At 42.1% G+C, this 21,019-nt stretch overlaps 3 protein-coding genes across 8 annotated transcripts; 2 read left to right on the top strand and 1 right to left on the bottom strand.

Moving 5' to 3' along the window:
- Positions 1-2,427: 2,427 nt before the first annotated feature.
- Positions 2,428-6,472, bottom strand: selenop (selenoprotein P). Its single transcript, XM_058070467.1, has 5 exons — positions 6,357-6,472; positions 5,890-6,127; positions 5,175-5,387; positions 3,779-3,896; positions 2,428-3,607 (listed from the first exon to the last, which is right to left on the bottom strand). The coding sequence occupies exons 2-5, from the start codon at positions 6,090-6,092 to the stop codon at positions 3,350-3,352; spliced, it is 792 nt and encodes a 263-aa protein (XP_057926450.1). The 5' UTR covers positions 6,093-6,127; positions 6,357-6,472; the 3' UTR covers positions 2,428-3,349.
- Positions 6,473-7,833: 1,361 nt separating this feature from the next.
- Positions 7,834-12,132, top strand: znf131 (zinc finger protein 131). 3 transcript variants are annotated; one of them, XM_058070460.1, is made up of 9 exons: positions 7,834-7,973; positions 8,620-8,755; positions 8,837-8,938; positions 9,073-9,217; positions 9,398-9,506; positions 9,585-9,770; positions 9,879-10,254; positions 10,319-10,449; positions 10,895-12,131. In XM_058070460.1, exons 2-9 carry the CDS (start codon positions 8,638-8,640, stop codon positions 11,402-11,404), a joined length of 1,677 nt encoding a protein of 558 aa, XP_057926443.1. In that variant the 5' UTR covers positions 7,834-7,973; positions 8,620-8,637; the 3' UTR covers positions 11,405-12,131. The 3 variants fall into 3 exon arrangements, with proteins under 3 accessions (XP_057926443.1, XP_057926445.1, XP_057926444.1); XM_058070462.1 differs by having other exon boundaries at positions 7,887-8,011; positions 10,895-12,132; XM_058070461.1 differs by lacking the exon at positions 7,834-7,973 and adding an exon at positions 8,109-8,251.
- Positions 12,133-12,427: 295 nt separating this feature from the next.
- Positions 12,428-20,902, top strand: nim1ka (NIM1 serine/threonine protein kinase a). 4 transcript variants are annotated; one of them, XM_058070463.1, is made up of 9 exons: positions 12,428-12,530; positions 12,948-13,004; positions 14,062-14,186; positions 16,098-16,130; positions 16,452-16,803; positions 16,879-16,991; positions 18,551-18,672; positions 18,766-18,912; positions 19,647-20,902. In XM_058070463.1, exons 5-9 carry the CDS (start codon positions 16,514-16,516, stop codon positions 20,400-20,402), a joined length of 1,428 nt encoding a protein of 475 aa, XP_057926446.1. In that variant the 5' UTR covers positions 12,428-12,530; positions 12,948-13,004; positions 14,062-14,186; positions 16,098-16,130; positions 16,452-16,513; the 3' UTR covers positions 20,403-20,902. The 4 variants fall into 4 exon arrangements, with proteins under 4 accessions (XP_057926446.1, XP_057926448.1, XP_057926447.1 ...); XM_058070465.1 differs by having other exon boundaries at positions 15,924-16,130; XM_058070464.1 differs by lacking the exon at positions 16,098-16,130.
- Positions 20,903-21,019: the final 117 nt, after the last annotated feature.

The following is a 21,019-nucleotide window of genomic DNA, read 5'->3' as shown; positions in this document are numbered from 1 at the left end:
GACATGTCATGGCTGACTCCATGCAACATGAAGGTTGCTAATGGTGTGTGTGTGTATGACTTTATTCCAGTAATATTGTGCCTTTTTTTTCTAATTTTCTGACTTTCTTGTGAATTTACGACTTTATAGTCATATTAGATTTTGTCTTGTAAATTTATGACTTTATTCTCGTAATATTAGACCTTTTTTTTTTGTAAATTTTGGATATTCTCGTAAATTTATGAGAAAAAAACTAATATGAGTATAAAGTTTATACGCATTAATTTTTACTTTATCCTCTAAATTTATGACATTATTCTCTTAGTTTTTTCTCATAAATTTACAACTTTATTCTCGTAATGTTATGCCTTTTTTCTTGGAAATGTTTAACTTTTTCTCATATTTTTACCACTTTTTTTTTTTTCTCCTAAATGTACAACTTATTCTGGTAAATCTACTACTTTATTCTACAGTTTTTCAGATTTTTTCATGCAGCCATTATGGATAGATAATAACATCATTAAAAAATATGTATTTGACCTACAAGTCTTCTACAGGTCTGAATTGTTCTTATTTGTTGTCCACAGAGAGAAACGTACAGTGCGAATGAGTTCACTGTTTCACTTGGACATAAAGGAGGTAAAAAAAAAAAGTGTGGACTGCACAAGCATGGAGAAAGCTTATCGGCCAATTAAGACAGAGGCTGTGTACTGCTGCTCTCTATGAGGTTGATTGAATCACAGAGACAGCCACTCACAGTTCTTGGTCTCGGGACATTGTAGGTAATTACCCATAAGGCTCCCTCCGCTTTGTATTGGATCTTCAGGCCAATTACGCCCACACAGGCAGTGCACATTGTCCTAATTTATTACCTCCGCTTGCTTGTTGACCTTTTCTGACATACAGTCTGACAGGCGATCCACACTGAAAGTAATGCACTTTGAGGCTGGAAGAGCATTGTGTGTTGATATCATTACTAAACAAACTGGGAATTAACCTTTTGCTACTTTTACAAGTACAGTACGGTACATGTGCATTACTACTCTAAAGTACATTACAGACTATACATTACCACACTATAGTTGGCTTTGCAGTAGTATAGAACTGCACCATATTAAGAACGTTTTCAACATTTGGCTGAAAATATATTAGAAAGCTTTACAGTTGTACATTACAAAATAATATATATATATATACTTTATATAAGAAGTCTTCAAGGAAAAACAAAAATCTTTCTCATGATTTTCGGCGTGGGGCGGCACGGCGGTCGAGTGGTTAGCGCGCAGACCTCACAGCTAGGAGACGAGGGTTCAGTTCCACCCTCGGCCATCTCTGTGTAGAGTTTGCTGTGTGGAGTTTCCTCCCACATTCCAAAAACATGCTAGCTTAATTGGCGACTCCAAATTGTCCATAGGTATGAATGTGAGTGTGAATGGTTGTTTGTCTATGTGTGCCCTGTGATTGGCTGGCGACCAGTCCAGGGTGTACCCCGCCTCTCGCCCGAAGACAGCTGGGATAGGCTCCACCACCCTCGTGAGGATAAGCGGTAGAAAATGAATGAATAAATGAATGATTTTTGGCGCTTAAAACTTTTTATAGACCTTTGTCGCTATCTGCTGGCCAGGTTTGGTAAAACTGCGTTATTGGATCCACAAGTAAACATATCCTTCACAAATGTAGTAGGATTTTAGTGGTAGTAGTAGTCGTATTAAACTTATTAAACGTATTAAACTAAACGGAAATCTCGAGGAATTAAAAATATATATTTTGTGTAGTTTGGAGAATTTAAAGCATTTAATGAGGCTATGTACCTTGAAAGCTACATAACTGCATTACTTTCTTTCTGGTAATATGTAGTATTTGTAAGGATGCTTTATAAGAAAACAGTTGAAATATTAATATACATTTAATTGTTGTACCTTAAAATATATCTGCCGGCAATGTAGTGTAAGCCATATTATATCCACAATATTAATATATTCTGCTAATTAAGCTAGACTAAACCTCATGAAATATGGAGAGGATTCGTTGGTTTTGTTTTTTTATAACTTTGTTGAATTATTTATTTGTATTAATTACTTTATTTGTGGAAATGTCTGATTTATTATACAGTATGCAAAACTCGGACAGATACACTCCGGTGTCTTTCATTCACATTCGCATTTGTCGCCACCTGCTGGTAAAGTTTGGTTATGCGTGTTAGAGTGTCAACAATATACAGTAGAGTACTGAATGTAAAAATATGTATATTTGGAACAGAATACAAATTAATTCGTATTTATTTTTGACTGTTATCTAGTCTTGTTATTATTGTTAGTATTTTTAGAATGACTGTTTTTTATTATTTTATTTACTTACTTACTTACTTATTTCTGTTATATTGCAGATATTCAAATTCTGTCAAAACCAGTCCCCATTTGAACCAAAGAAACACACACACACATGCAATGAAGCAATTAAATTGACTTTTATTTCTTCCACTGTCCACTTCCACATATCATCCAAAATCTTTCCAATACATATCTGTGTGCAAGTATCAGATTTCTGGGTGACCTTTCACCTTCCCACAGAAACCATCATTAAGCAGTGACTGTATTACGTTCACCCTCAGTGGAGACTTTCCATAAAAAGCTTTGTATAAACGTGTGCAATTGTGCAAGCAAGAACAAGTAGCTACTGTATGTGAATGCCAGAAGTGGTTGTGATTATGAAAGAGTTTAAAAAGGTTCTTATTGTGCTGTGTTTACATTAGTAAAAGCTGTGTCCATTCATGGGCCAGTGCATTCCAAAAGATTCCATGCAAAATTCCCATTTATCTTGCATTATGAATCGTTTATATATTTGCTCAAATATTCTGGGGTGCCCAATTGTAATCATTTTAATAAACCCGTCAGCCATTTTCCGTAATGACCGTCTCCCATCCATCCATGGTGGCTTCCGCCAGACGCCACTAGAGCGTAGTTTCTGCGCCTGGCTTCATAAACCATGGCAAGACCCAAAGGGAAGCAATCATTTGGGAACATGGCAATGACCTCTAACCTTTCAGCTGACAGTCAGCTTACAGGTGGCCTCATTCTCAGCTCACGACCCCCGGGGGTCAGGCTCACATCTCCGGCTGAGGAGGCAGCGGCTGTCAGTCAGCAGGAAGCGGCCGTCACTGTCAGGACTCGCTGACGTGATTGACCTCATCCAGCCTGTGTCACTGTCAGGAGGCGGGCAGCGCCTGCTCGCAGTGTCACAAGCTGAGGGGCTGGTTGGCCACCACCTCCCCGAACAGCCTCCGTCAGTGTCAGCATCAGCTGGCCTGCGAGGAGGCGTCCGGGGTGTCTGTGCGCTGTCAGCTGTGCTTTCACCTGGCTGTCTCGGGCGCTCACGGGCGCTGCAACAGGGGGCCCTGCGCCTCCTGCAAGTGGAGGTCCACACTAGGCTGTTGTCCTACATCGTGATGACCTACACCCTGGTGATGACCCGCACTGGGGTCATGGTTTCCATGGTGACGCCCGTGATGATGATGATGGTGGCCATGCCCGTGATGGTGCCCGTGATGATGCCCCATGTCTGTCTCCACTGCTGGTCCAGCAGGCGTTTCGTCTGCATTCACTTGACACTCACTCGGGATCTCAACACTCTGCGGGAATTTAAATAGAGAAGTGAGGATACCGTCCATGCATCCACCCCATAGTGCTTTTCTTTAGTAGGGTGGTGGGTTAGCTGGAGTCTATCCCAGTGTGAGAGGAAGTAAGCCATCCAAGCATGGGGAGAACATGGAAACGCCACACAGATACAGTATGGTCCATACCTCATATTCACAGGCGCCACATGAGCGCTTGCAGTAGGCATCCTTGATGGCCCCCTCGATGTGGCCTTGGCCGATGATGGAATATGGAAGGGAGATCTGGTGAGTGAGACGTCCACATCTGATGGGAAAGATGTTTTAAAAAGACACGAGTCAAAAAGTGGTCTTAGATTTTATTCACAAGGTGTCGTGTGTTTGAGGATATTCATTTTTAAACATTTTTAGTATTGTCATGTTCCTTGAATTCCTTGAAGCATAAAATGGCAACACTGCACAAAAAGCAACATACAGTGTGGTCCCTTGTTGGTTTCAGACCTGACCACGTCAATTTCCTCCAAGTAGCTATTGATATTTTGGTAGTTACAGCATAGGAAGCCTGTTTATGACTTTCTCAATACATTGATTTATCATTATTAGAGCCCTGTAAAGCCTTAAAATGTACCACTTCCACACTGAATGGGAGGAGAATGTTTTTTTTTCACTGTGTCATGTCAGACATGCCATGGCTGACTCCATACAATGTGAAGGCTGCTAATGGTGTGTTCTGTAATAAAAAAAAAAACTGGAGTTCAATAATAAAATAATAAAATAATAAAATAATAAAATAATAAAATAATAAAATAATAAAATAATAAAATAATAAAATAATAAAATAATAAAATAATAAAATAATAAAATAATAAAATAATAAAATAATAAAATAATTAAAATCATAAAATCATAAAATTATAAAATTATAAAATTATAAAATTATAAAATTATAAAATTATAAAATTATAAAATTATAAAATTATTCATTCATTCATTTTCTACCGCTTTTCCTCACGAGGGTCGCGGGGGGTGCTGGAGCCTATCCCATCTGTCTTCGGGCGTAAGGCGGGGTACGCCAGCCAATCACAGGGCACATATAGACAAACAACCATTCACACTCACATTCATACCTATGGACAATTTGGAGTCGCCAATTAACCTAGCATGTTTTTGGAATGTGGGAGGAAACCGGAGTATACCCGGAGAAAACCCACGCATGCACGGGGAGAACATGCAAACTCCACACAGAGATGCCCGAGGGTGGGATTGAACCCTGGTCTCCTAGCTGTGAGGTCTGCGTGCTAACCCCTAGACCACCGTGCCGCCCTCATAAAATTGTAAAAATTATAAAAATTATAAAAATTATAAAATTATAAAATTATAAAATTATAAAATTATAAAATTATAAAATTATAAAATTATAAAATTATAAAATTATAAAATTATAAAATTATAAAATCCGTCAATCAATCAATAAATAAATAAATACATGGGAAAGTGGAAAAATGTGAACATAATATATCGTTTTTGTGAAGCTGAGACAGTTTTGCCCAAGATTATTTAACAGATTCCTTGCTGTTGTTCTAACCTGTCATAGATGAAAAAGTCATCCTTGGCTCCTTTCAGCAGCTGCCAGATGTCGGACTGCTCCTCCTCCTGTTTGTACAGTGCGATGTTCTGTGACAGCCTCTGCTCCAGCATGGGGTGCAGGCTCTGTGCTTGCGCCCCCTGTTGGTTGATGACCATGTAGGTCACATCCCTCAAACCCGCGCTCTCCATCTTCTGGCGCAGGCCATCCATTCTAGAGGAGTGAGTTGTGTTTGGTTTAGTCAATAGGTTGTCAAATCATCAACGTGTAAGTTCCAAAGTTGTTTTGTGGTGATGACTTAAATTTCAAAACAATTCTTCTATAGTAAACAATATAAAGGAAATTAATCCACTACGGGTATTAACTAGGGATGTCCGATCAATAATTATCGGCTCGATATCAGCATAAAAATGTGATATCGGTCTGTATTGGTATCATGAAAATGGTTTTTATTTAAATTGTATTTTGAGAATGTGCCGAGGGCCATTAAAAGAGGGTACCTGGGCCCCACTTTGGAGAACCCTGTTCTATGGTTATCATCACAATTCTACTCTTGATTGGTACCCTTCTGTGGGTGTTTTTTCTTGACATTTGCGGCATATTTTCCCATGCATTTTTTGGCTGAACTATCTTTTTTTTCACTTTTGGGGTTGTTCCACTCCACGTTAATTTCCTTTACATGCAACAAGGCCCACTTTGAGACAAGGGTACTAACCTGGAGGCCTGCACCAAGCAGAACAATCAGCTAGCCTGCAAGAGAGCCACCACCGTCACCCGACCCATCGCCGCACTCATGGGCTCCACCGCCCCGATTCTCCAGCTGGGCGGTGTCTGACAGTGCGTCCCGCCCCCCTCACTCTCCGCCCCGCCCCCTTGGAGCAGGCAGAGAGCGAGGAGAAGGCTGAGGCACGTCCTCATCTCTCCTACGCCTCCTCGCCTCCCCAATCTGTTTTCTGGAAGACAGAATATCCAAGTCGTACTAAATGCAAACACTTGTTCAACTTAAACTACATCTAAAGTACAAAGTAAATGCAACTGCACACAACAATCAAGGAAACAAGAAACTCTAGAAATAAACATCCCCTTTTTACACACTTTCTAAACTAAAATTGTAATGAAGTAACGCAAACTGTATAACTAACACCACTAAACCTTGTGCTGTATTATTATGTGAAATCTTACCTAAGTTGAAATGCTGCCCCTGCACAGCGTTGAGTTGCAGCAGCTTCTTGAACAAAAACAAGTCTGTCCCTCGGACGCTCCCTCCTCCTTTTTATACTCGGGCTGTTTTTGTCAATCCAAAGGGGAAACAAAGGTCACTTGGAGCTTTTTTTCGCTGATGCCTCCATTTCCTTTTCACTTTATAAACTCACATCCACTTAATTGTCAACCAGTTTATAGGTGGCATATGTTTATTGGTCTAGCAATCTGGCAAATGAAGACAGATGGTTTATTATGGAGGGCTGTAAATTGCCCATGCACTTGCATTGAAGTTTATAAGGAATACTTTAATGTTTGATAGGTGCACATATTGTTCAAAACAGGTTGTGCAATGCCATTTTGGAAAGAGAGGGGAACTGGAAAAGAACAAGAGGGTGGAACTCTGGTCAGTGGCCAACATGTTGTGAAGCAAAGTCCATGTAAAAGATATAGTCAGCATGAAATTAAGCACTATTATGCATAATAATAATGCAGTATTTTGGTTGTGTTTTGGGGGTGCAAGTGGATATTGCGTGCATGCGTGCAGTATTGCATTAGAGGGTTCTGACAGCAGTAAAGATTGCTTAAAAAGAACTAATAAAAAGGCTCAAAGTCTGACCTGACAAGCGACGTTACTGTGCAAAAACAGGTCGTGATGTTCACAAATGATGAAGTGATGGGGTCAAAAGTCTGAGCAGCCTCCCGCATACAAATTGATCGCTCTTTTTAGCTGAAAAAGCAATACAGATGCAATGTACAGTGGTGACAAAATAAGCATTTATAAGCCAACAAGGGTAGAACTAAAGTACAGGTCAAAAGTTTAGACATGCTTTCTCATGCTCATGCTGTACGTGTTGTAAAAATGAGTTGCAAAGCATGAATCAGTTCCAAACATCCAGCCGTGGAAGGCATGAAATCCAGAGTGTCCTGCCAACACTAGATGATTCCTGCAACCCTCAGTGTAACTCATTGACAGGGTGCACAAGCTTTTTGAAAATGAATTTCATTTATTTAGAGAATTTCAAATGATGCATGTTTCAATTAATTATGACTATATGATTGAGAGGGCGTCACGGTGGCCGAGTGGTTAGCGTGTAGCCAGCAAGATGAGAGACGTGGGACACCGGAGCCTCACTTTGAGCCAACCCTTGCACTCCAGTTGATTTTTAATGTAACATTTTAGCATTTTAGTCATTGCAATGTTATGTTTATAATTGCACTTTTCCTATTTGCTTGCTATCACAAACAAAGACAAACTTAATGGATGGATGATAGTTTGAGTCTGGAATGGGGTAAAATATATTTAAGGTGATGCCTGCAAAAAAGCTTGTGAAAGCATGCCTTACAGAGCCCGGTTTTTCATTGCTGACATTAGTTAATTCATCATCATTAGTTAGATAGATTCATATGCGTACGTCGTATAATGAGTTGATTGAATACATTATGATATTTTAGCACATGTCAGTCCGCTGTCACTAAGCAACGAGCGGATAGGCGCAAAGGATTGTGGGAATTTGAGGCCTGAATGTTGAACGACCGCCCTTTGAAAGCAGCGAGACAAGCACAGCCAGCGCTACATACGTCGAAGGAAATATCACGGTAAAACGACCCTCTAAACAACTCTTAACCACTTCCAGGTATGCTAACCGACGCTTTTCGTCGTGTGTTTTGACCCGCGGCGCTTACAATCAGAAAAACTGCCCGGGAAAAAGTGTATTTTAATGCGCGGTTTGATGACGTAATGTTGATTGTCAAACGTGAAATGGCGAGCATGCTAAGGGGCCCGTTAACGTTATGTGCAGCACTGAGGTGGCTCCCTGTGTTTATTTCTAACACGGTGAATAACAACGATAGCAACATAGACACATTGGACTCGGGTAAGTTAAGTTTGGGGATACCGGGTGTTTTTTTTATATGCGTCTTTTTGGGGCACTTTGGTGCATGCTAACATGGAAGGCAACTCGCAAATGTGCTAACAAGTAATAAACATGTCGGATCATAGCTAGCAGGACTTGTTGCCTCTGCCTCATTAGTCACGATGTGCAAGCTTTGATGTGTCTGTTTTTAACATAAGTTTTATGCTTTACTACCTGTTAATGATGCACCGTCATTTGGATGTCCTTCTCGTTAAATTCCTCGTTTCCCTTGCCAATATCAGTTCCCGCAGTTTCCATGCAGAAATGACCACAGAGCCTTATCTATGTGTGCTATTTCTCACAAATACACCATCTTCTGGTGATTATAGGAAAGAATCAGGTGGATAATGGCGGCTGAAGTAATAGGAGGTAGTGAGTTCCCTGCTCATTACAAAGTCATGATGGACAAACTCAACGAACAGCGGCAGCTGGACCAGTTCACAGACATTACTTTGATTGTAGATGGTAGGTTTGGCCATATAGATGAAAAGTGCAGCGACTTGTTGCGTCAATGAGCTTCCAAACAAGTGTTTTTCCTCTTGGTAGGTCACCAATTCAGAGCACATAAAGCAGTGTTGGCTGCATGCAGTCAGTTCTTCCACAAGTTCTTCCAGGATTTTACCCAGGAGCCTTTGGTGGAGATTGAAGGTACTGTAATTCTGTTAATGAAGTTTATTAATGAGTTATGTGTGTTCAAGCAGAGGCCACTATTTGAGGAAACCCGGTAGGTAAATCTCTTAACGCTGACAGTCTCACCACTTCTGCTTTGTCTGTCACTTCAGGAGTGAGCAACATGGCTTTCCGACAACTGATGGAGTTCACTTACACCGCCACGTTAGTCGTAGCGGGAAAAGAAGAAGCCCACGATGTGTGGAAAGCTGCTGAATACCTTCAGATGCAGGAAGCCATCAAGGCCCTCAGCAACAAGTGAGACTCTAAAGGGTTTTGTTTTGACGATTAAATTTCCAAATGTTGTCCTATTGTGGCCTCAGGCATTTATCTATTTAACCACAGAGAGTACCAGACACCTCTATTGGGCGAAGCCAATGAAGGCGGTTCTTTATTCAAGTAGACAGCCCCTCATTAATTGCATATCTTTTATTTCAGGGTCAGCGAGTCACCTTCAGTCATGGCTAAGACCAACAGCAGACAAAGAAAAGTTACTGAGACATCTTACGTCATCACAGAAACCCTGCCGAAAGCTGAAGGGGAGCAGGTTCGTATGTGTTTTGTCAATACAAAGCAAGGCCTTTCTCAAACGTCTGGCATGAAATCGCCTGAATGTGTCCAACAGGTGGAGATAGACATGATAGGTGAAGGTGCCGTTGAGGTGGAGGACTCGGTACTGGAGGAGGTGGTCGATGTGGCAAAGGACGCCCAGTCAAACGACTCTGCGTTGGCGCTGCTAGCAGACATAACCAGCAAGTACCAGCAGGGGGAGCCTTCACTACAGGTGATCAAGAAGGGAGACATTGAAGAGGTACATTGATCTTTATTGTGCAGTCAATTGTAGTTTTATTTATTCCTTGTCATATCAATAATATGGAACCAAGACTTGATTGAGTGGTTTGTGCCTGTGTTTGTGCAGGAAGTGCTCTATCAGGAAGAGACTGTGACGGCTTCCAAAGTGATTGAAAATGTTGAGGTGGTGGAAGTCCAGATTTCCCAAGTGGATAACACCTTCCGCTGTAGCAAGTGTGACCGCAGCTTCAAGCTGTACTACCACCTCAAGCAGCACCTGAAAACGCACCTGGGCATGCTGAAAAAGCAGCACGTGTGCAGCCACTGTGGCAAAGGCTACACGCGGGAGGGCGCTCTGAATCAGCACTTGAGCGCCTTCCATTTTGAAGCAGAGGAGCTGGCCCAGCACCAGAAATCCCAAAAGAGAGTACATGTTTGTGAGTACTGCAAGAAGCAATTCGACCACTTTGGACATTTTAAGGAGCATCTGCGAAAGCATACTGGTGAGACAAGAATGAAGCTGTCTTGTCAAAAACCACAGCTCACCTTTTTATGGCTTTTCTGTAGGTGAAAAACCATACGAGTGTCCAGACTGCCATGAAAGATTTGCAAGGAACAGCACACTGAAGTGCCATATGGCGGCTTGTCAGAACGGGGCTGGGGCCAAGAAAGGACGCAAGAAACTCTACGAATGCCAGGTAGAATCAGAGCGATCATAAGAGTAAAGAATGGGGGTCGTTTGTTTTGTATTTTCATGTAGTAAACACAACTTAAGTTTTATTTTTGTCAGTGTTTTCTTTTCTTTTTTTGTTGGCAGCATCATGCAAAAGCTACCTGACAGATTTACACAATCAAATGTGTGTATTTGCTTTGAGTTCTCTGTAAAGAATACATAAATCGCACTCATTAAATGATAAAAGCAAGCAGATACAGAATGTTTTTAATATCAATCTGGTCAAGTAAATAAAACTGCTATATTACTGTAAACTGATGGCAGTATGTCACTAAAACTATACTCATTCAGCAGTTAAATAAATTGGTAATTATTTTGGCTTAATCAACATCCAATATTTGACTAGTTTCGAGTATTTTGACAGCTTCAGAGTTGTAGAAAGAGTCCTTACTGGTTTCCTCCCTCTCCAGGTGTGCAGCAGCGTGTTCAACAGCTGGGACCAGTTCAAAGACCATCTAGTGAGCCACACTGGAGACAAGCCCAATCATTGCACAATGTGTGACGTGTGGTTCACTGACTCTCAAGAGCTAAAGGCCCACCTCAAGGACATTCACTCCATCGAGGACAAGTCACCCCAAGAGCTGGTGGTCACTGACGCCGCAGGGCTCACCATCGCCTCACAGAACATCGAGGCGACTGAAACTGTGCTGCTGGACGACGGCATCCAGGTGGAACACGTCACAGTGGACCCCATAGAAGTGGTGGAGATGGAAGAGGCCACTACGGTCGTAGTGGAGGACGGGGGAGTGGCCGAGATGTGCGAGGAGGACATGGAGAGACTGAAACAGGCCGGCGTGCAGATCCAGGTGGTGCGCCTGTCCTCCAGCGATGTGGAACCGCAGATGATCATCCCTCAGGTGGAAGTAGAGGTGGAGGGCGATATGAACGTGGAGGAAACAATACAAGCGGTGGTTGTATGAACAAGTGCATCTGATGAGTTTCACTCTGAGAACCGAAGATTGCATGAAGGATACTGAACATCATCCAGATATTATTTTTTTGTCATCACACTCAACACTCTCATTCCCTGAACTCTGATAAATGGACAGAGATGTGTATTTGCCATTCATTCATTCATGCATTTTCTACTGCTTATCCTCACGAGGATCGCGGGGCTGGAGCCTATCCCAGCTGTCTTCAGCGAGAGGCGGGGTTCATATCTATGGACAATTTGGAATTGCCATTGAACCTAACATGCATGTTTTTGGAATGTGGGAGCAAGCTGGAGTCTCCGGAGAAAACCCACGCATGCACGGGGAGAACATGCAAACTCCACACAGAGATGGCTGAGGGTGGAATTGTACTCTGGTCTCCGAGCTGTGAGGCCTCGTGTATTTGCCATGTATTTGCCATGTAAGAAATATTTATTTTAAGGCTGTTCACATGAAAGTGAGGAAATCATGAACTCACATACAGTATTTAAGTTGAGACTTCAGTGATAAAGTACATTTTTCAATCAGTTCATTTCATTTGTCTTGCCCAATGGTAAGATGTTGCCTCTCACATTAAAACTAATAATAAACACCAGGTACTGCTTGGTATTAATGTTAGTTTGACCAACTAACTGAATGCGTTTTTGTAGTAAAGATAACAAAAATAAACAGTTTACAGAATGCGCTCTCTCGTGTTATTTTTAAGGAACTCTTGCGTTTGTCAAACATTTAAGGTGGTGGTGATAATACTACTTTATTATTTATTTATTGATGTAAGTTTGAACAAATCCAGGTAAGTTATGCATTATGTTGTATTTGATTAAAATGTGAGGGCAAAAATCAGAGACAAGCGTGATTTTTTTTTAAAATTTAAGGCTCAGGGGTGGTTGACGCTGGTGTCGCTGTTGTCTTTTCTATCTCCTCATTGGTTGTAAAGTCGAAAGTCGCAACCCCGAAGCTGGCGCTGATTGGCCGATTCGACTACCACTCCAAATTTCCCCTTGACAACAAAATCAACCTGGTAGCCGCTGCGCCTGCAGCGTCAATGTCACCGACCACAGGGAAAGATGTTTCTAGAAGGAATTGTACCCCTTTCCCCTACAGCACTTTTAAGGTAAGCACTTATTCTAGAACAAATTCCAACATCTGCATGTGTGAATAAAACATGGTAATTTCACGGTGCCTGGCTTTCTCGAGTTTCCAACAGCCAGTGAGTGGACATAGTTAAATCACGTTAGTGATGCACTGTAACTAGACAACACGTCTATGCTATCCATTTAGATAAAACATATTTTAAAGCTTATAGTTCAGTATACGTGTCTGTGTTTCTTCCTTGCTAGATTGACGGTTGATTTCGTTCACATTGGTGCAACATCAGCTGACGCGCTAATCAAATTAGGGTTTACTGTCCGTGATTCAAGCGCTAGCTTCTCAGCTAGCTGGCTGGCTAACAGTTTGAGTTTAGCACCTGTTGCTCTCTGAAGGCTGCTGCATCCACTGTGACCTTTTTCTTTCTCTTTTATCTTTTTAGTAACCGCAGCGATGGAGATATCCCGAGGAAAGCACAAACGCTGCTAATTTTATGAAGGTACATTTTTTACATGGACCTAATTGATGCTGATGTTATAAACACATACTTTTTTTTAATGGCGGCACTAAATCACAGTGATGCTATCTTTTGGAAGAATAACTTGTTATATTTAGTTCAACATGAGTTTAAAGCACAAGAAAGAGCTACAAGGTGTGTGTATTATTTGTGTATGCATAATATTACAGTCTCAATTACATTAAATGTGCCATCAAACATTATCATCATAGCTTATCGTTCCCCACTACAGTATTTAATACTTTAGTTTTTACCATATGACCCTTTGCCTTTATATATACAGTGTGTAGGTTGAGTTTTCCTGTGAGACTGATACATTAAGCCCTTTTCTAATTGTGTTAATTCCCTACAGAAAATGCCTGAATTAGATGCTGAATACATTTCCATATTTTTTTGAAGCAGAAAATAGCCCCCTTTCGGCAGCCGTTGATGTCCGCCTGAAGGAAATGTGATTTTTATGCTTTTGATTAGTTGGAGCACATGGTTTATTGTGTTTGGTGGTGGTGTTTGTTTGATGGCGACCTCTTTGAAATGCATAACATGCTTTTCAATTGACAGAGGATGTCCAGGAGGCATGATCCTGTACTCACAGGTTCAGCTGTAATATGAGTTCAATATGGTGCAGACTAACAAAAGTCATATTTGACGCTTGTACCTGCAGTATGTTTCATCATCTATTTCTTACAAAGGTGTGCGACTGTGACATATTTCCCCTATGGATTCCAGAGGGGGCCCACAGTCTCCATTGTCACACGGCTGAGCTTTTAATCCTTGTCAACCTTGCATCTCAATTAACACGCCTGCCAGCTTTGTGTGGGAAAGAGGCTCCCACATGTGTGCACCACCACTTTTGTGTCTATATTTACACAAGTGCACTTATTCAGCATCTGAATGTGTTTTCTTGCCATGCCTGCGGTAAAAATGGCGATGGCTCCAATTGAGGCAGTGTAAAGATGGGGTGGTGGAAAAAGAGCAAAGCAAAAGACAGACAATACAAATGGTGTCTAGATGGAAACAGTGACTTATTTTTGATCCACAGCTGCGCCGGATGGGCTCTAGTGTTTTCCATTGGTGGAGTGCGTGTGAAGAGGCTGCTGATGCCAGCAGTGTGTTCAGCAGTGCAAATCCTCCTCCGGGATCCTCAGACAAATCAGCAAATGTCTGGTGAGTAAGGACCCCGCACTTGTTTTTTGTCTTAGCTGCTACTGGGGGCTGATGAATGGACTGCTTGTGAACCATCACTAGGTGTCATTTTACAGCCTAAAGATGATGTGGAACCTCTAATGAAGTCATGCACGCAAGCTGGGGCAAAACTCGTGTCGTAAATTTAGGAGCTTAACCGAAAAGCATGCTATCCGAGGGTCCACTGTGTCTTAGACTTAAATGTACATTCGGTTACTAAAGCAGTGACGGTAACATGAGAAGAAAAGTTTACATGGTACAATGTTCCAAGTTTATGCACGCCCTGAAAGTTATCTGACACAAATATTAGAGCACAGCTCACTTTCTGGTGTACATTCGACTTTTCTTCTCATGTTGACACCAATATATAAGATCATATTGTTTTCTTTTGAAAAAAATGTATAAGCCAACAGGTGGTCTTTTAATCCCACTTGCTTTTATTGTGTGTTCACTGTTTACCAAAGATTCAGATGCTGATAATAGAGGGATGTTTTCAGTCTTCCAAGGCTCATTAAAAGAAATGGCAAGCGCAACGGCGTCGCACCTTGAAATACTCCAGCGCTCATCGTCTGTGTCTGTGTGTCTTCATCCATCTATCTGCTTACACTGGTATTTAACGTGAGGTTAAATGCGACTCTTTAACTAGTGCAAACACGGCACTGTGTGCTCTCTTTCTTGACACACTCCCTAATAGTCGCCGCTCCAGCCCGACACAGTCTCCATCACCAAGCAACCCGTTGTTGAGGAAGAGCCAAAAGCACAATACAACCTAAGACAACTACCGCTCATCTGCACACACTCCGTGCAGACCAATTTGACACCACCATTGTGAAATTGCATCCGACAGGACAAATAAATTGTGTCCTTTTACATCCTTTCAGAATTCCACACATAAAAGACTGGTATTCAAGCCTGTTTTCCTTTTTATATGTCCTTGTAGGTTGCCTGAGATCAATGTTGGCATATTCAGGACGGTGTTTGATGCACTTTTTTGATTCACAGCCACAGACGTAACTTAACATGGGCTCATTTTAATATAGAGATGAATGAGAGAATATCTCTTAAACCACCATTCAATGTTTGTATCAACAAGGTTATGTTGCGTACTTATAATACAACTTTGCAGGCTGTACAGACTGCCGACATTATTGAAAAAAGTCATGTGAAAGTCATCTCCATAGGCGTTTATACTGGTGGTTGTGTACAGTTGTCACCTCAGTATATATTTGTGACCACCTCACACAGTGGCAAGGACTGTCTGGTTAGTTGGGGCTGTTGTCTTGGTTGGATAAGAATGATGAGGATGCATGTCTTGTTGATTCTGGCTCTCATAGCAACCTTAGCCTGCGCTGGACGTGTGCGGACATGCAAACTGCACAATCTGTACCCCCCCCCCCCCCCCCCCCCCACACACACACACACACACACACCACCCCCGGCCTACTAACACCACAAATGTACGAATTACAAATTGAAATAAAACAAGCCATCTGTGCCAAGATTTATTGCCAATGTCTGCACCCTGACACTATCGTCTGTTCCACCTCCGCCGCCACCCCTCCTCTGACCAGCCCAGCCCCTCTAAACCCTCCTCTTCAATCTGTGTTCTATTTAAACCGTGGCCACTCAAAACGAGCCCATTTTTAGGCTGCACTGACCTCTTCAGTAGAAAGCTTGGTGTGTATGATTCCCATAGCACTTGCTCTTATCCATCTGCAGCTTCTTCGCTGATGCATCAAGTGAGCAGGAAGTCTTCTCTCCATCACTCAGGATTCTAAATGCTTAGAAATGTATTGCATTGTTTTTTGGTGATGCAAGATGTGCCTAAATCTGAGAGGAGTTTTTGACCATTGTGGTTGAAATACATCCATTTGTTTTTATGATGCTCGACAGGATTCACCCACTAAATGACTCGCATATCTTAAGGTGAGGCTAAACTCTTTACTAATGTTTTTTTTCCTTGTGTGGTATTTGTAGGGTAATACTGATGTAGTCCTTGCTATGTAATTATTGTCTTCTCTTTGTATTATATAAAATTTACAGTACATGGAAGGGTTGTCTTTAAAATTAAGATTAAGATATGCCTTTATTCGTCCCTCAGTGGGGAAATTTGTATTGCACAGCAGCAAGAGTACAGAGTCAGTTAAGCAGTACAAAATACACAATATAGAAAAATAAACAATATAACAATATAAATTTATTAGTTGTCTTCGAGGTCCTTCAAGTTTTTTATTTATTTATTTGCAGTCTACCCTCAGGAGCAGCCATGAGCTAAGTCCTCCTCCACTCCCCGGGTATCCCTTCTAAGGATGACGGCCATCTGCCCTCCAGAAAGCAGCCCGGAGGAGGCCGAAGCAGGGGCTGGGGCAGCGGGAGCCACAGCAGGAGACAGCTCTGTTTCCGGGGTCGACACTGGGGAGTCTAATGAAGATTTCACAGTTGGTTCTGTCGGGGCCACAGCTGGGGTGGCCCACGGCCAGAGGTATGCACGCTGCAGCACCCAGGACAGCTCCGACATCAACACAGATGATGAAGGGACCACTGTCCGCCGTCTTACTCCGCTGGAGAGGCTCAACCTGGATATGTGCCAGGATGACAGGTGAAGCTCGAAATACATTTCAGTGCATGACCTCACTACATTAGTTTACAATTTTGTTGTGTGATTTGGTGACAGGGTGGTCCGGGAAATTACAGTGGGCAGAAGGATCAGCTTTTATAAAATTCGAGGAGAGATCGGCTGCGGAAATTTCTCCCGTGTCAAACTTGGAATACATGCACTCACCAAAGGTAATGCATTGCAGGATAACAAAGGAGCAGAAATAATATGTTCCATGGCCAAACTGCTGCCATCATAGCACATTAGCGGTGCTTTTAAAATAGTGGGGCGGGCTCTCCTGGGGGGAGCATAGTGAACTGTCCGGGGGTTGTAAGAGGCAGTGAGGACTTTCAATATTATTAGCTATTAGCGGGCTATTAGCAACCTCGCTCCCTGTATGCACATTCTATAATGCTACACAAGCAAGCACTTTTGCTCCATGACTTACACAAAATAAACACAGTTAGGACACTGATAAATTGTTACTTACTGCTTTCTGACTCTTCCCCACGTCCAAGTAACGTTGGAAAGGCATCAGGCTTCAGCAAGTTTGTCAGCTAGTCCAGCTGCAGCCTGGCCCATGTTCACAAAACGGTCCAGTGTGAAATGTCGTTAAAATTAAGATTAAAATGTTTTTCTTTTACTGGTAGGGCATCAGGAACTGATTGCCTGATGGTGGCATCTTTAGGAATTGTAAACAAATGTGGCTTTGCCTTACGAGACATTGCTAGCAACGTAAACACAGACGCAGAGCTTGGGGGAGGGCAGAGAGCTTATCAAGAGCTTATCTGGCTTACAGCCACACCCATATAAGGAAGTCTGCTCCTCTGTGACATCACAAAGGGGCAGATTTGCCCCACCTTCTGAAACCGAGCGTTTTGAGCCATCCCAAATTTCTTTCAGGGCTCACTTCCAAATGCGCAAATCTAATTATCTGAAACTTTGGCATGACTTAACACGAGAATACAATGTTTTAACTACATTTATAGGTCAGAAAAGGGGTAATAGGTTCCGTTTAAAGCATAAACAAGCCCTCTGCCACAAACTATGCAAGGTGATGCTTTTTAAAATCTAGTCCTTGCGAAAGAAAGACACACAAAGCCAAAGATAAAGCAAAACACAAATGCAGTTTTTGCTACTGCTTTTACATGATGTCCTGCATACAAACACATTTTCCAGGTTTTACAACCTCAGGGGCATTCTGCTGTAGAGGCTCTGCTGTAATCCAAAAATAGAACAAGATAAATAACAGGTCAGCTCCTGCCGAGTTGGAACATAACAAAGGTGTCCTTTTGCAGCAGTTAACTCATCAGTAAATGTTGAGATGATCCGCATGATTGTCTGTCTGCTGACCTTGAAGAGAGATTGATTAGGGATCTTCACTTTCCACCGTGGCGTGTCATCAGAGCTAAAGAGGGGGCCAAGTCTGTTTTGCCCTTAGTGTTCTCCCCTGTGAATGGTTCGTTATTTGAGTCTACAGTATCTGGTTATGCACAAATTGATAGTTTAGTCTTTTAACAATATGAACCCTGCTGGATTCCAAATGCCTCTATTAGGTACTACGCCACTGTGAATAATGCTTACAGATGCACAATTAGATATCGCAACACCATTTTGTGCCACATGAGATGATTTTCATTTCAGTCCATTTCAGTCCTCTGTATGAATCATTTTAATAAAGCAGCTGTTAATTTGATACATGAAATGTATTTCTACTGATGGCTTTTTTTTGTTTCCCTGCTACAACCAGACAAAGTGGCCATAAAGATCCTTGACAAAACCAAGCTGGATCAAAAGACCCAGCGGCTACTCTCCAGAGAAATCTCCAGCATGGAGAAACTGCATCACCCCAACATCATACGCCTCTATGAGGTCTGACTCGTGCACACACTCTCATTCAGAATTAGTGACGCATCAGAACATCGTGCTCATTTCTTGCCCCCTCCCACCTTCCAAAATCCTAAGGTGGTGGAGACGTTGTCACGGTTACACCTAGTGTTGGAGTACGCCGGTGGAGGGGAGCTCTACAGCAAAATTACCACCGAAGGGAAACTTTCTGACACAGACGGAAAAATTGTCTTTGCTCAGATCCTCTCTGCTGTTAAGCACATGGTCAGTGTTATTTTCCTCATATACGTTACATGCCCAAAGGCAACTTCCTCCTGTTGCATAATTCACATAAGTCACACCTCGCTACTCTGTGCTTCAAAATTTGGTTAATTAATAAATCATGCCATTTGGTAGTTGATTGTGGCCATTTATTAGTCAAAAATATACATATTCAAACTATTTTTCCCGTATATTTTTACTAAATCAAGCATCAAGAATGTCTAATTGAAATACAAATAAGACATTGAGAAGTCTCATTCAAAGAAGTGATGAGATGTATTCTACGCTGATCACAAGGCCATAAGCCATGCCAAGCTCAAACTCAATTCTGAACGCCCAACGTTAATGTCTTAACGTCTGTCAACAGATAAAATACTGTGCTCCATAATTATCATTATTCTCATTATCAATTTTGTTTTTGGCTCGTGCGTTTTCATTGTTCTTACGTCACTAGGGTCGTTTAATCCTGCCCCACTGTTAAAACGGAACTTTCTCAGCAGATTCCAGCAGTGTTAAACGCATCCAGCAGATGGTGCAGTGTGTCGAAAAAGCCAATTGCTGCAAATACTGTATGTTATACCGATGATAGATTTTTATGACTGTAGAGATATATAACAAAGGAAGGAAAGGGTGTGATATGACCGTACATGACTACGACTGTGCAGGACAGGTTTTATGATAAGCAGACTTGATGTTTTGATATACTGTATTTGATATTGAGTATCCTTGTTCCCCAGCATGAAAACGACATCATCCACCGTGACCTGAAGGCAGAAAATGTCTTCTACACCAGCAGTTCTTCCATCAAGGTGGGCGACTTTGGCTTCAGCACCCTGAGCCGGCGGGACGAGACCCTCAACACGTTCTGTGGCTCCCCGCCGTACGCCGCTCCTGAGCTCTTCCGCGACGAGAACTATGTTGGTGTCTTTGTGGACATCTGGGCGCTGGGAGTGATGGTCTTCTTCATGGTGACCGGCACCATGCCGTTCAGGGCAGACACCGTGGCCAAACTGAAGCGATGCATCCTGGACGGGGCCTACAGTCTGCCCTCCTGGCTCCCAGACGCATGCCAGAAGCTCATTCGGGGAATACTCCAGCCTTTACCGGCCGACCGCTGCTCCATAGAGCAGATGATGGGCAGTGACTGGCTGCGTCATGTGGACTTTCCACGGCCCATGGAGTCGTTTATGATGGACCCATCCCACCTAGCAGAGAGCCATCCATCTGAGTTGGGGGTGGAGGAGAGGGAAGTAAAAGCAGCACTGGAGAGGCTTGGAATCACGTCTGAACATATCCTAAACAACCAAGGAAAGGACTGCAGGAGTTCCATCACAGGAGTGTATAGAATCCTTCTGCACGGCGCTCACAAGAGACGCACAGTGGAGAGCATGCCGATGGTCACACAAGCATCTGGACCAAAACCGGCTAAAAAGGAACGTTTAAAGGTTTACCGTAGTCTACAGCACACATCCAAACTCTGTGTGATTCTGTGACTTGATGTTTTACGCTAGATACGATGGATTTGATATATTGTATATCTGAGGCCAGATTAGATTATATTTAAAAGAATTGCATTTCTGTCCAGCAGTAGGCATTTACAGTATGTTGAATATCATGGTACACTAGCTTATTTAGATGATGAAATCTGCAATTATTTTCATAGCTTACATTTAGTAAGTAAAATGAGTCTCTGTGAGAATGTTGCCGGCTGAATTGTCTCATCTTCTGAAAGAGACTGAGGTATGAAAACATGATGTGTGATTTCCTAACAAAACACTTATATCTAACACTGATTAACCAGCACAAGAAAATGTAATCATAATACAGCCAACGTAGCACTGGCAAGGATCTGAAGATACACTACACATATGTATTATCTTCATTCATAAGATTTACATTTGTCGTCATCACATTTCACCTGATGTATCTCTGTGAGATGCTGCTCAGGTTGACCTGTATGGAAAAGCCAATAAATGCATTTATTTGAGCAGAATGGCTGTTTTAAAAGCACATTTTGTATTGTTAAATCACGTGATGTCAAATCAACATGTTAATATTTGTTTAAGCAGAGTTTATGACGCAGTGGATTCGCTAAATAATATTTACTGAG

The sequence above is a fragment of the Doryrhamphus excisus genome, chromosome 4 (assembly GCF_030265055.1).
Source record: "Doryrhamphus excisus isolate RoL2022-K1 chromosome 4, RoL_Dexc_1.0, whole genome shotgun sequence".
NCBI lineage: Eukaryota > Metazoa > Chordata > Actinopteri > Syngnathiformes > Syngnathidae > Doryrhamphus > Doryrhamphus excisus.
The sequence above is the reverse complement of the archived record's forward strand: the minus strand, read 5'-3'. Positions and strand labels throughout refer to the sequence as shown.